Genomic DNA, 11909 nt, shown 5'->3' with positions numbered 1-11909 from the left:
CTCTGGGCATTCCGCCCCGGGGAAGGTGAGCTGCTTTCAAGCTTCCTTGAGCCTTACTGGGCGGATGCTTCGGGGCAAAGCTGTTTCTGCAACTTTTACAAAGCTTCCTTCTCCCTGGTGCGATCCCCACAAACACATCCTGGGCGTCTGCGACACCTTGGAAACTATTCTTACGGACCGAGGCGAGGAGTTGGCGAGAAATAGGAAGGGGAGGTGCCTTCCCTAGCCGTTCGCCTCGGGCCAGGCTCGGCTGCCCCAAGCCTTCTTAGCCCATCGCCCACACCTTGCGCGCGCACATACCAGCGCGCGGTCCTCCCTAAGTGACCACCGAATCATAGTGGCAAACTTGCGTCGAAGAAAGTTCGGGCATCATTTGCCGAGGAATTTGCTTTCAGTTTTCGCCGCGGGCGGACTCGGCCCGGCGAGGGCCGAAGCACTACCAGGGGTGGGGGCTGCCTGGCACTGCCGGAAAGTGAGGGGCAGCTCCCGGGCTGAGCGCGTTGATAGTCCAGCGCGGCCGCGTGATCACCAGGAGCCACCCCGAGTCCCATGCTGGGCCGATGCATCTGCGTACACTCGAACCGGGAGCCGTTTCCTGCCGGATGCCTGAGAGCTGAATTTATTCGGATGCAGGCAGCGCAAACCGCAGAGAAATCCCGTCGATTCTAAAAATGACAAGATTGAATTTATTAGATCAAGATTCACGTGTAAGTGCAGGGAGATGAATATTATACAAACAGCACCAGGTCCAGTGTGAACGGAAGATCGCTTCCGGTTTCAAGGCATGTAACCTAACATTTGAATATTTAGACCTATAGAGGGATATAAAATATTAAATTCTTGGTGTGTACACACACAGTCAAGTTGAAAAAATTCTAGAGCAAGTGTTTTTTTACAGCTCCTGCTTGAGTGTAATTTGGACTCAAGATAGCCTTATGTCCAAATAACCACCCAGTGAATGTTTCCTATAGCCAGTGAGTTTCGCTACGTTGAGGGGTGCAGTATGTGTACCTCTTTAAATATCTGCGTCGTGGCAAAGGTGAAATAAATACATTTAGGAAGAGCGGGCACATAGTTGAATAACTGCATCGCTACAATATTTCCGGATATGGAAATAATTATTACTCCAGGTTGGCTGTGGAAGGTGTGCACAACTTAGGGGGGGGGGGCTTTCAGGAACCCGAGGTGGGAGCCACAGGTCCTGAAATGCTGGGCACCTAGCACGCTGAGGTGGGCCCCATGCGATACCCTCAACCTCCGACCCACCCTGGCGTGATTGCTGGAAGAGGCTCCGCCCGAACGGCCAACATTGTCTTGCCTCGGGGGTTCTCCCGGATACACGCCGGGAGACAGAGACATCACCAGGCGCTGAACCTGGCATTTAAGATAGGAGGACCTGGGGTCCAGCCGGCAGACATTTCCCCCTTAGCCACTTCAACGACCCCTTAATCCTGGCTCCACCGTGCTTAGGCAGTGACCATTTGGGCCTATCGATTTGGAGCAAGAGTGCGTAAAAGGGCGGGTCGCGCTTGGTTCCGAGTCGTCCCAAAGCTCGAAGCTGGAGGACACCGGAGAAGGCCACGATTTCGCGTCCGTGCGGAATCCGGGCCCCACCCGGCCTGGAGAGAACCAGTTTGAAGCCTAGAAGTGATTGTCTGGCTGCATTTACTTATTAAGTGTTAGGGATCCCCTCACAAACTCAGTGCTGAGGCCCAGACGCCCCGAGGGTCTCCTCCGTATATTTGCAAAGCCCAGGAACGCCAGGAGCGAGGTCGGCGACGTCGCAGCTGTGAAATTCCAAGGCCAAATACTAATTCCAGAATTGGGCGCTTGCAACCGTCCAACCATCACACTACCCTAGTCTTTTTTTCTCACCCCTTCAAACGCACCCAACCCTGGCACAGGAGCAGAGCTGAGAGCCCCTGCTTGGGGAGAAATTAGGCAGGACTCTGCCAGGAGTTCCTGGGAATTGCACACACTCCTGAGGCAGCCCTGCCGCAGAGAAATAACCCGGGCGCTGAGAATGCCCTGCTTTAGAGAGTGTGACTGCGCCGAAGTGGTATACACGGTATACCGAGAGGAGGGAGAGAGGATAAGAAATATTCCCTGTCAAGTAGGAAAAGGAGGAAAGGAAGAAGGGAGAAAAGAATGAAAAGGTAGGGAGTCTAGAAAGAAGCGTGTGAGGAAACAAAAAAAGAGAAGAATAGAGGAGAAAAAGCCAGGACAGGCGAGCCGAAAAGAGTACAGGCCTTGGCCAGGCCCCGGGACCAGGCCAGACCATGGCTCCCGCAGGCCCGGTGCCACCGCAGGCCCGAGAAGAGATGAGGGCCTCGCGAGACGGTCCCCCACCAACCCTGCGAATATGGGCCCCGCTTCCAGTCCTGAGGGACGGGCCGGGGTCCAGCGGCCTCCGCCCGCTCCATCTTTTCCCCCCTCCTGGGGACCACAAGGCGGGGCAGGACAAGGGTGGGGAGGCCCCCAGGGGCGCGCGCCAGCCCCGGACTGTTTGGGCGCTCTGGGCCAGGCTTTCCAGCTCGCCGGGCCTGACCTGTCAGGCGGATTATCTTCGAGGGAGATTAATAGGGGAGGCGGGCTGCAATAATAATCGTTTTGTTTGATGTGACAACTCTGATAGGCGTTGATTTACTTACAAACTGATAGGCTTTTAATTGAGCGCCTCCGCCGAGCCCGAGATGAAAGGGAAGCGGCGGTGAAAGGCGGCCCGCCTGCCCTCCGGCCTCAATACTGATTAGCCATCTCGACAGTGAATAGTTCAAGGCATTTTCAAACTTTTTTTCCTCAGCTCTCTCGCCTTCCTTCTCCTCCCACCCCCTCCTCAAATATCTGCCATGCCCATTCCTTTTTTAGAGAAAACAAATCATTTACACTGTGTGCAAATAAAATCCACAGGACATCCACGCCAACCGCCGCTGGGGTTGGAGGCTTTAGGCCTAGCGCGGTGTAATTAATAACTCCCCCACCCCCAAGGCCTGCAAGACCTTCGGGGATTTGGCTTCCCGGGCGAGATGCGCAGGCTCTGATGCTGGCGCCTCCCGAAAGCCCCGGGCGCGCAGGCCCCCAGGCGCCCCCGTGCGCTCGGACCTTCAGAGTTGGGTTTGCGAAGAGCGAACGCACGCGGACCACGACCCGCGCGCGCGCGCGGCTCGGCGCAGGCCTGCAATTGTGTGCGGTCACACCGAGGCACGCCCATTCTGGGGCACGCGCGGCCCACTCTCTGGTTCCCCCAGGCTTTAGGTGCTGAGGTTACCGCCCCTGAATCGCCCAGGGCAAAGAAAAAGCTGCTGGAATTCCAGGAGAGGGACAGAACTGAGTCTAGAAGACTGCGGGCGGGGTGGGGGGGGGGTGCAGAGAGGACGCCCGCGGTCACCTCCAGTTCTGGCCGCCGCCCCCAGCATTCACTCTCTGGGCCTCACGAGGAGCCTGCAGCAACGCGCGGCCCACGGCGGGGCTAGCGGAGCTGGGAGCTCTACAGTTGATCCGGGCCGACACCTCGACAGCAGAGCACTCCCTGATGCCGACACTAACACACCCGCTGGATACAAGCGGCCTCCCCCATGCGCTGCCCTGTAGAGACAGCTTAGGACTGTCCCGCCCTCAGAAATGGGCACCTGGGACTCGCTCCCCAAAGAGGACTCAGACAACCTTCACAGCCTCTCGTGTGGCCTCGCCACCATCTTACGGACTCACCTTCCTCACTTGTCGCACAGGCACACACTCCAAATCTCCTTGAACGCAGGTGTGTTCTTCCACCTACCCACATGCGCGCGCACACACACACACACACACACACACACACACACCGACAAACAGCAGCCCCAAAAACACATCGCCTCACTTCGCTCTTCTCCAAATTATCTTTAGTCAAGTGACAATCCCATGAAGTTTACCAACCTAAAGAATCGAGGGATAAGATTAAAACGCAGAAAAAGAATGCCTATGAGAGAATTCTAAAACTCACCCCAGAAAGTTCTCGGTACCTGTGTGGAGTGGGAGAGAAACAAAAAAAGGGAGAGAGGGGAATGGGGCGGTTAGAGAGGAGAGGGCGAGCCTGCGGAGGGCAGGTCCCAGAACCGACCCCCACCGTTTGGGGCTCAGTGCTGGTGGAAACCGGGTCGCTAGACCCGGCCCCTGCCCCCCGCGCGGGTACAGACTGGCTCCTGGCTCCCCGCGCTCCCTGCCCCACCATTTATCAAAGGACTTGACAACAAAAGAAGAGCCGGGGCGGAAAAGTGGGGGAGGGGAGATTCAAAGTCGTCCAAGTCCTTCCGAGGAAGGGGATGTGTCCTCCTCTCGCCTCCTTCCAGTTTCTGCGAGTTTCTGGAAGCGACCCGCCGAACTCACACGGCGGCACAGACGTACGTACACACTTGTGCACCCAGCTCCAGGTACACAGAGGCACGCACAGCGCCTCCCCTCTTCCTTCCAAACCGCCCGAGTGACGGTGCAAATCGAGGGGAACGCGGCAGTCCCGCTCCGCTTCCCTGGAAGACCCAAGTTCCTACAAGCAACCGACCCTCCCTCTCTCCGTTCTTTCCCTCTGCTTTCCCAACGCAGGTCAGTCCCAGCTCGGCGTTCCTATAAATTCGAGCGAGTAGCCAGCCCAGAGAAATCCCGGCTACCAAACCTGCGGGGATACCGCAGGGTGGGAGAGGACTGGGGAGAGGGCCTGAGTCAGTTTGAGACGTATCTCCACCGGACACCCACGGCCAGGCCTCCTCGAAGCCTCTCAGCCCCAGCTACGATCCGAAGGGAAGTCAAAGAATTAAGACCGGGAGGAGGTACCCCACCATTGACCTCCAGGACTCAAAAGTTACATTGGTGGTGTGGCTCTTAGAAATAAGTCTGAGTTTCGGGTCGGGGCACTACGAAGGGTGGACTCCGCGGCAGGCTGGCAGCCTGACATCCTCACGCTCCCGAGGGACTATCCGGGGGACAAAAATATCTCCCATCTTAGACGTCGCCGCCGCCCGTCTCGGGTACCCGGGGCAGCTCCTCCCTCCGCGGCCCCAACAGACTGAAGTCCCAGAGGTAGAAAGGTGTATCTTTCTTCCACGCCGAGGGGGGCAAAGCGCACACCCCAGGCCTGTGCAACCCTCTCAGCGCCCTGGGCGCACCTGCGCACTTTACCCCCACTATTCATTTTCCTGACACAGAGAGCCTCTTCTCCTCTCCTTCATTCTTTTTCTTAGAGCCACCCCCACCCCATCCCAGGAGGCTGCTCCTCTTTCCCCCTCCGCTGGTTCCCCCTTGGTCTCTTCCTTACTCTCTCTCAATCTCTCTCTCCCTCTCCCTTTTTCCCCTTCAAGTCGCACCCGCCTTGTAATCAGCAACAAAAGCTGACATAAATCACAGGCGGATTGACAAGAGCTGACAAATAACTGATTGATTGCGGTCGAGGAACATTGACAATTGATGGAGGGGTGGAGATGCCCAAAGAACTGAGGAGAGGGGGAGAGAGAAGAGAGGGTAGCAGGGGAGAGTAAGAATGGGGAGGGGGGAGCGGAGTGTGAAACAGAGGAAACATGTGACCCCCGCTCCTGCCCCAATCTGCGCGTCCCCGGGCGTCACGTGGCCGGGAAGGGCTGGGAGCCCAGCGCACAGCCCGGAGACGAGCCGCCGCCGCCTCCGCTGCCCACCTAGCTTCTGGTTTCTCTGCTGCCGAATCTTGGGAAATCAAAGCGGGCGGGCGGACTTCCTCCGTCACCCGCTCTCCACCTTTCCTTACCCCGGTGGCCGCGTCGCGAGAGATTTCAGTTACTGAACGAGACAGAATATTTGGTGTGTGGGGCCCCTGTGCGCCCCTGGAGTTGACAGTCCAGCTGTTGTCCGGACTCCCGCCGTTGCTCCTTCTGGACACCCCCCTCAATCTTTTCCTCTTACGCACCCTCCTGCAAAAAAAGGTTTCAGTTTATTTTCGAGCCAGGAAAAGGAAGGACGACGAGGTAGAAAAAAGAGGGAGGCGGCAGATAGCAAACGCAGAATAAATGTCCAGGTCGTCCTCGGAGCGAAATCGAGGGAGGGGACACGCGGGAGGGGGGCGGTGAAGAAGGAGCTGCCCATTAAAACCAGCGCTGAGAGTCCTGGCGGCGGCGGCGGCGGCGGCGGCGGCGGCGCGGGACGCGTCACATCCCCTTGACCCTCCAATCACCTCGGGCTCCCATTTGATTGGAAGGCGGCAAAGGCTTTAATCTCCCCCTCGGTGCAGCTGCTTTTGAAGTGAGTTTCCTCGCCAGAGCCCCGGCTGGACAGGCAACGGCTCACATCGCCAAGCGCAGCGTCAGCGCTGGGTCGCGAGTGCGCAGCGCAGGGGCACAGCCCGAGGCGGACACGGCGAGCCACCCGGCACTCCCACAGTCCGGCCGGCTCCTCCCGCTCGGCCACGGCACTGCTGCGGGCCACCCAGGATTATTCGCTTCTGGCTCCAGGCGCCGAGAAGGCGCGCTGGGTGCCCGTGGCCGCCGCGCCAGCTCCTCCTCCTACTGCTTCTGCTCCCCGGGCGAGCGAGCAGCCCGGAGCCCGCCCCGCGCCTCCCGGAGCCCTCCCCCCGCTGCTCCCATGCGTGCGGGTGGGTCATGAGCACAGCGCCCTCGCTTTCTGCCCTAAGAAGCAGTAAGCACAGCGGCGGCGGCGGCGGCGGCGGCGGCGGCAGCAGCGGCAGCAGCGCGGACCCTGCCTGGACCAGCGCGCTCTCTGGAAATAGCTCTGGCCCCGGCCAAGGCTCGTCCCTGGCCGGCAGCACCAAGCCTTTTGTGCACGCTGTGCCCCCCTCTGACCCTCTCCGCCAGGCTAACCGCCTGCCCATCAAGGTGCTGAAGATGCTGACGGCACGGACTGGCCACATTTTGCACCCCGAGTACCTGCAGCCCCTGCCTTCCACTCCTGTCAGCCCCATCGAGGTAAGGACCCTCTCCCCGGATCGCGCTGGGACCACCACCCTGGCTGCCGCTTCACAGGATTTTCTTTCTCTCGGGATCTGGGGGGTGGGAATGGAGGGGGGGGTCAGAGTGATTCAGTTCCGGGATGGGGGAGAGCCCATAGTGCTCCCGCACCTTAAAACTAGGGTGGAAAGGGGGCAAGAGGTAGAATGGGATGTGAATGCTAGGGGACAAAGCAGCTAAAACTTATTTCTCCTTTTGGCATTAAAGCTTCCACCCTGACTCCGGCCCCTTCACTTTCGGCCCGGAAGACGGGCGGAAGTCCGAAATGCGGTTCCAAAGTCGCAGTCTTAAGGGTCCCCAGAAACTGATATTTGTATACAGCCTCTAAGGCACCAACGGCCTGAGCCCTTACTCTGAAGAAATAGGTGTGTGTGTGTGTGTGTGTGTGTGTGTGTGTGTGTGTGTGTGTGTGTATGGGGGAGGAGGTATAGTTTTGGGTCTAGGAGTCAGAAACCAAAACATTTCTGAGTATTTTTAAAAATACAGTTTTAGCTTATAGAGGGAAGAATATATCCTGATTTGGCGGGGAGGAGGGAGCTGCTGCCTTTCTCAAGGGCGAGTTTGTGTGTGTGTGTGTGTGTGTGTGTGTGTGTGTGTGTGTGTGTGTGTGTCTTGGGGGGTGTGGGGGGTGCTGCCTAGGATTGCGCCTGGAGCTGGGAGGATCGTTAACTGGCGGTTTGCGGAAGGGCGTTTGAACCCTAGAAGCCAGGATTCTAAAGGGTTTCCCCTTCTTTCTCTTTGTGCCACTCCCCAACCTCACGTCTGACCCCGCAGCTTGATGCCAAGAAGAGCCCGCTGGCGCTGTTGGCGCAAACATGCTCGCAGATCGGGAAGCCCGACCCCTCGCCCTCTTCCAAACTCTCCTCTGTCGCTTCCAACGGGGGCGGCGCGGGCGGTGCCGGCAACGGCACCGGGGGCGACAAAGAAGGAAAGTCGGGCCCCCTCAAGCTGAGCGACATCGGCGTGGAGGACAAGTCGAGTTTCAAGCCGTACTCCAAACCCGGCTCGGATAAGAAGGAGCCGGGAGGCGGCGGCGGCGGAGGCGGTGGTGGCGGGGGCGGCGGCGGGGGGGTTTCAGCAGAAAAGTCTGGATTCCGGGTACCGAGCGCCACCTGCCAGCCATTCACACCCAGGACAGGCAGCCCAAGCTCCAGCGCCTCGGCCTGCTCGCCAGGAGGCATGCTGCCTTCGGCCGGGGGCGGCCCGGAGGGCAAGGACGACAAGAAGGACCCCGACGCGGGCGGCGGCGGCGGCGCCAGCAAGGGTTCCGGGGGCGCCTCGGCCGAAGGGGGACCCACTGGGTTGGCGCACGGCCGGATTAGCTGCGGCGGAGGGATTAATGTGGACGTAAACCAGCACCCAGATGGGGGCCCCGGGGGCAAGGCGCTAGGCTCAGACTGCGGCGGTTCATCGGGCTCCAGCTCCGGCTCGGGCCCCAGCGCGCCCACCTCCTCCTCAGTGCTGGGCTCTGGGCTGGTGGCTCCGGTATCACCCTACAAGCCGGGCCAGACAGTGTTCCCTCTGCCTCCCGCGGGCATGACCTATCCAGGCAGCCTGGCTGGGGCCTACGCTGGCTACCCGCCCCAATTCCTGCCACATGGCGTGGCTCTTGACCCCACCAAGCCGGGCAGCCTGGTGGGGGCGCAGCTGGCGGCGGCTGCGGCGGGCTCTCTGGGCTGCAGTAAGCCGGCGGGCTCCAGCCCCTTGGCCGGGGCGTCGCCGCCATCCGTGATGACAGCCAGTTTGTGCCGGGACCCGTACTGCCTCAGCTACCATTGCGCCAGCCACCTAGCAGGGGCGGCGGCAGCCAGCGCTTCGTGCGCTCACGATCCGGCCGCGGCGGCCGCGGCGCTCAAGTCCGGATACCCGCTGGTGTACCCCACGCACCCGCTGCACGGCGTGCACTCTTCGCTAACAGCTGCCGCCGCTGCCGGCGCCACACCGCCCTCCCTGGCAGGCCACCCCCTCTACCCCTACGGCTTCATGCTCCCTAACGACCCGCTCCCCCACATCTGCAACTGGGTGTCGGCCAACGGGCCCTGCGACAAGCGCTTCGCCACGTCCGAAGAGCTGCTGAGCCACTTGCGGACCCATACGGCCTTCCCCGGGACAGACAAACTGCTGTCGGGCTACCCCAGTTCATCGTCTTTGGCCAGCGCCGCAGCGGCCGCCATGGCTTGCCACATGCACATCCCCACGTCGGGCGCTCCGGGCAGTCCCGGGACGCTGGCGCTGCGCAGCCCCCACCACGCGCTGGGACTCAGCAGCCGCTACCACCCTTACTCCAAGAGCCCGCTACCCACACCCGGCGCTCCTGTGCCGGTGCCCGCCGCCACGGGACCGTACTACTCCCCCTATGCCCTCTACGGACAGAGACTGACCACCGCCTCGGCACTGGGGTATCAGTGAGGGCGGTGGGGAGGGTTAGCAAGGGAGAGAAAGGAGCTGGGGGGGGGGGGGGGGGAGGAGCCGAGGGAGGGGCGGGAACAGGGCAGAGGCTACTGTCACCCGCGCGTGGGGATGACCCGGGCCAGGAAAGGAAAATATATATATACCGTATCTATCTACCCAAAACAGCGACCGAGACCCGGTGGGAAACTCCCCTTTCCTCCACCTCTCATTTCCCCACCCACGCAAACTTTATAAAAGTTGAAAAAATATCATTTGACTTTTTATAGAAAAAGAAGGAAAAATTAATTGAGAAGGTGTTCATCTGAGGACTGCATCGGTGGACACTGGTATTTATTTATGTTAGCTCCAAGCGGACCCGTGGTTCAAAAGTGCATTATTTAGTTTGATCTCCGTAGGTAAAAAGGAGGAGGGGTAAAAAAAAAAAAAAAATTAAATCTTGAGGGTAAAAATGTGAAAAACAAACCCTCCCATCCCTTGTAGAGTATAAATAAATACAAAACCGCCACAGAACTAGAGGTCTTCTCTTTAATGTTACTTTAAAATTGCTATTATTGTATTGTACGTTCTTATTTAATGTCTGATTGAAACACAAATTTACATGCATGTTTGTTACAAAAAATGAAAAAACAAAACAAGCCACAATTTGTCAGCTCTGATTTCAAATTGCAATTATTTTTAAGGTGTATACCATCGAAAGAGAATGGGTATTTTTTTGTATGTATTCTGGAAGAAAACAAAAAAAAAAAAAAGGAAAAACAATCCTATTCCAAAACCTCATTTGCCTTATTTTGTTCTTTAAAAGGAACACAACTATTTTTAATTTTTAAGTCCACCCGCTGAGAAGGGGACAAATAAGGTTTACGTCATGTACTAAAATAATAGACAATGTATCGCTTTAAAGATTAAAATTCCGTATATTTGATGTATTAAAAGGTTTTACTTCTTCTTATCTTTTTTTTATTTTTTATTTATTTATTTTTTTGGTGAAAGAGAAAGGAAGAGCATGGCAGTTTCGGCCGCAGTGGGTTCCCTGGGCCTCACGGCTGCTCCTACTTCCCAGGACCGTGGCTGCATTTCCTTTTGTTTTTGTTGTGATTTTTAGGAAAATGCAAAGGGCTGGCCAGTCGTGGGGTTTGCCTTGGGGAAAATATTTTTAAACAGGGGATTTCACAACTTGTAAAGATCGTGTCCTGAGCAATCGCTCATTTAGTTTTTAATTTTCCTCCCAGCACACGGTTTGTTAAAAGTGAAAGGAAAAAAAAATGATTTCTTAAAAATCATGATTTCTCTCGAGATTTTTGAGAATTTGGCTTTTGTTCTGTACAGAGAGCGGCGCAGTCCAGGACTGTCCCCAAGGCCTTAGCCCCGGGGAGGTGCCACTGCCCGCTGTCCCTGTCTTTGCTTTGCAAGCATCCCTGTCCCAGGCGGGCAGCCGGGATAGATCCGGGGACGGTGAGCGCCTGGGAATCTGTTTCCCAGGCCTGGGGGGAGCGGGCCGGAACCTTCTAGCCCCTCGGTTGAAAGTGAGTTCGCTCTCCTTTTCTCCTTCTGGCTGCCGGAGCCCAGCCCTCAACACCCCACGCCCAGAGTCCGGGCCCGCGGCTGGCCGGCGCCGCGGCTGCTTTTCCGCGTCCAGATTTCTCTGCAGCCCGAGCTCTACCCCGATCTGTGCCGCAGGAGAGCGCGCCGGGGCATACGACCCGGAAGCCCCTTCAGATTCGGCCCCACGAGGGTCACGGAGCCTGTTCCCTGTCTTGCCAGGGAGACCAGGTGGGCGCGGAGCGCTGTCCTCGGCTTCGAGGTCCGATCGGAAAAGGCGCGGCGGGACTCTCCGTCCGCGCGGGCATCCCCGCAGTGCGCACCGCTCCCTTGTCCCCAACTTGAGCGGTGGGACTGAGCTGCACGAAGCTCTGATAGAACCACGCAGAGAAGAGCCCTAATCTTTTTTGGGAGAGAGGCGGCGGGGGGGGGGGGGGAAACCCAGCCCCCCCCCCCCCCAACACAGACACTCGTGCCCCTGCCCCGGGCGTGAGCTCTGTGGTCTTCTGGCTGTTTGGGTGCTCGCCCTCCCGGGTCGGCGGGAGCTCTGGGCTCAGTGCGCGACTTTCCTGGGATCCCGGGACTACGGAGTCGCGGCGCTGAGCACGCACCCCGAACTCCCCTCTCCCTGGGGTCAGGCAGTCCTGGGTTCTCCGAGCCGCCGGCCTCCCTCGGCGTCAAGCTCCCCCTGCTGCCTCCCGAGGGTCACCGCCGAGCAGAGGCCGCCCTCGGCCTCGGGCCTCGGTCGGTCAACCGCGCCGTCCCCGCCGCCATTAACTCGGGGGCTGGTGACTTTGAGATTTTCCACCCTCCTCCCAGCGTCAGCTTCACGGCTTCGGGGCCTTTTCCCGGGTAGCGCGCAAAGCAGCCCCGGCGACCTACGAGACGCCGCGTGAGCTCGCAGGCCTCCGCCGGGAGAGAACTTTGTGGGGACTCAGTCTCCGTCGCCTCCAATCCTCATGCCCGCACTCCCAGACTCCGGGGACCGGAGCTGGCGCC

At 58.7% G+C, this 11909-nt stretch overlaps 1 protein-coding gene across 1 annotated transcript; it reads left to right on the top strand.

Annotated features, from left to right (window-relative positions):
* The first annotated feature begins 6239 nt into the window (after positions 1 to 6239).
* On the top strand, positions 6240 to 10320 carry ZNF503 (zinc finger protein 503). Its single transcript, XM_040485478.1, has 2 exons — positions 6240 to 6917; positions 7734 to 10320. The coding sequence occupies exons 1-2, from the start codon at positions 6594 to 6596 to the stop codon at positions 9366 to 9368; spliced, it is 1959 nt and encodes a 652-aa protein (XP_040341412.1). The 5' UTR covers positions 6240 to 6593; the 3' UTR covers positions 9369 to 10320.
* The last annotated feature ends 1589 nt before the right edge of the window (positions 10321 to 11909 follow it).

Source organism: Herpailurus yagouaroundi, unplaced genomic scaffold, assembly GCF_014898765.1.
Source record: "Herpailurus yagouaroundi ecotype Mexico unplaced genomic scaffold, PumYag 163, whole genome shotgun sequence".
Classification (NCBI taxonomy): domain Eukaryota; kingdom Metazoa; phylum Chordata; class Mammalia; order Carnivora; family Felidae; genus Herpailurus; species Herpailurus yagouaroundi.
The sequence above is the reverse complement of the archived record's forward strand: the minus strand, read 5'-3'. Positions and strand labels throughout refer to the sequence as shown.

What these genes read in the sequence shown, in the direction of transcription:
- ZNF503 (XM_040485478.1), top strand. Translation starts at nt 6,594, where the DNA reads ATGAGCACAGCGCCCTCGCTTTCTGCCCTAAGAAGCAGTAAGCACAGC. An exon ending in CTCCTGTCAGCCCCATCGAG is followed by an intron (nt 6,918 to 7,733) that starts GTAAGGACCCTC and finishes CTGACCCCGCAG; the next exon opens with CTTGATGCCAAGAAGAGCCC.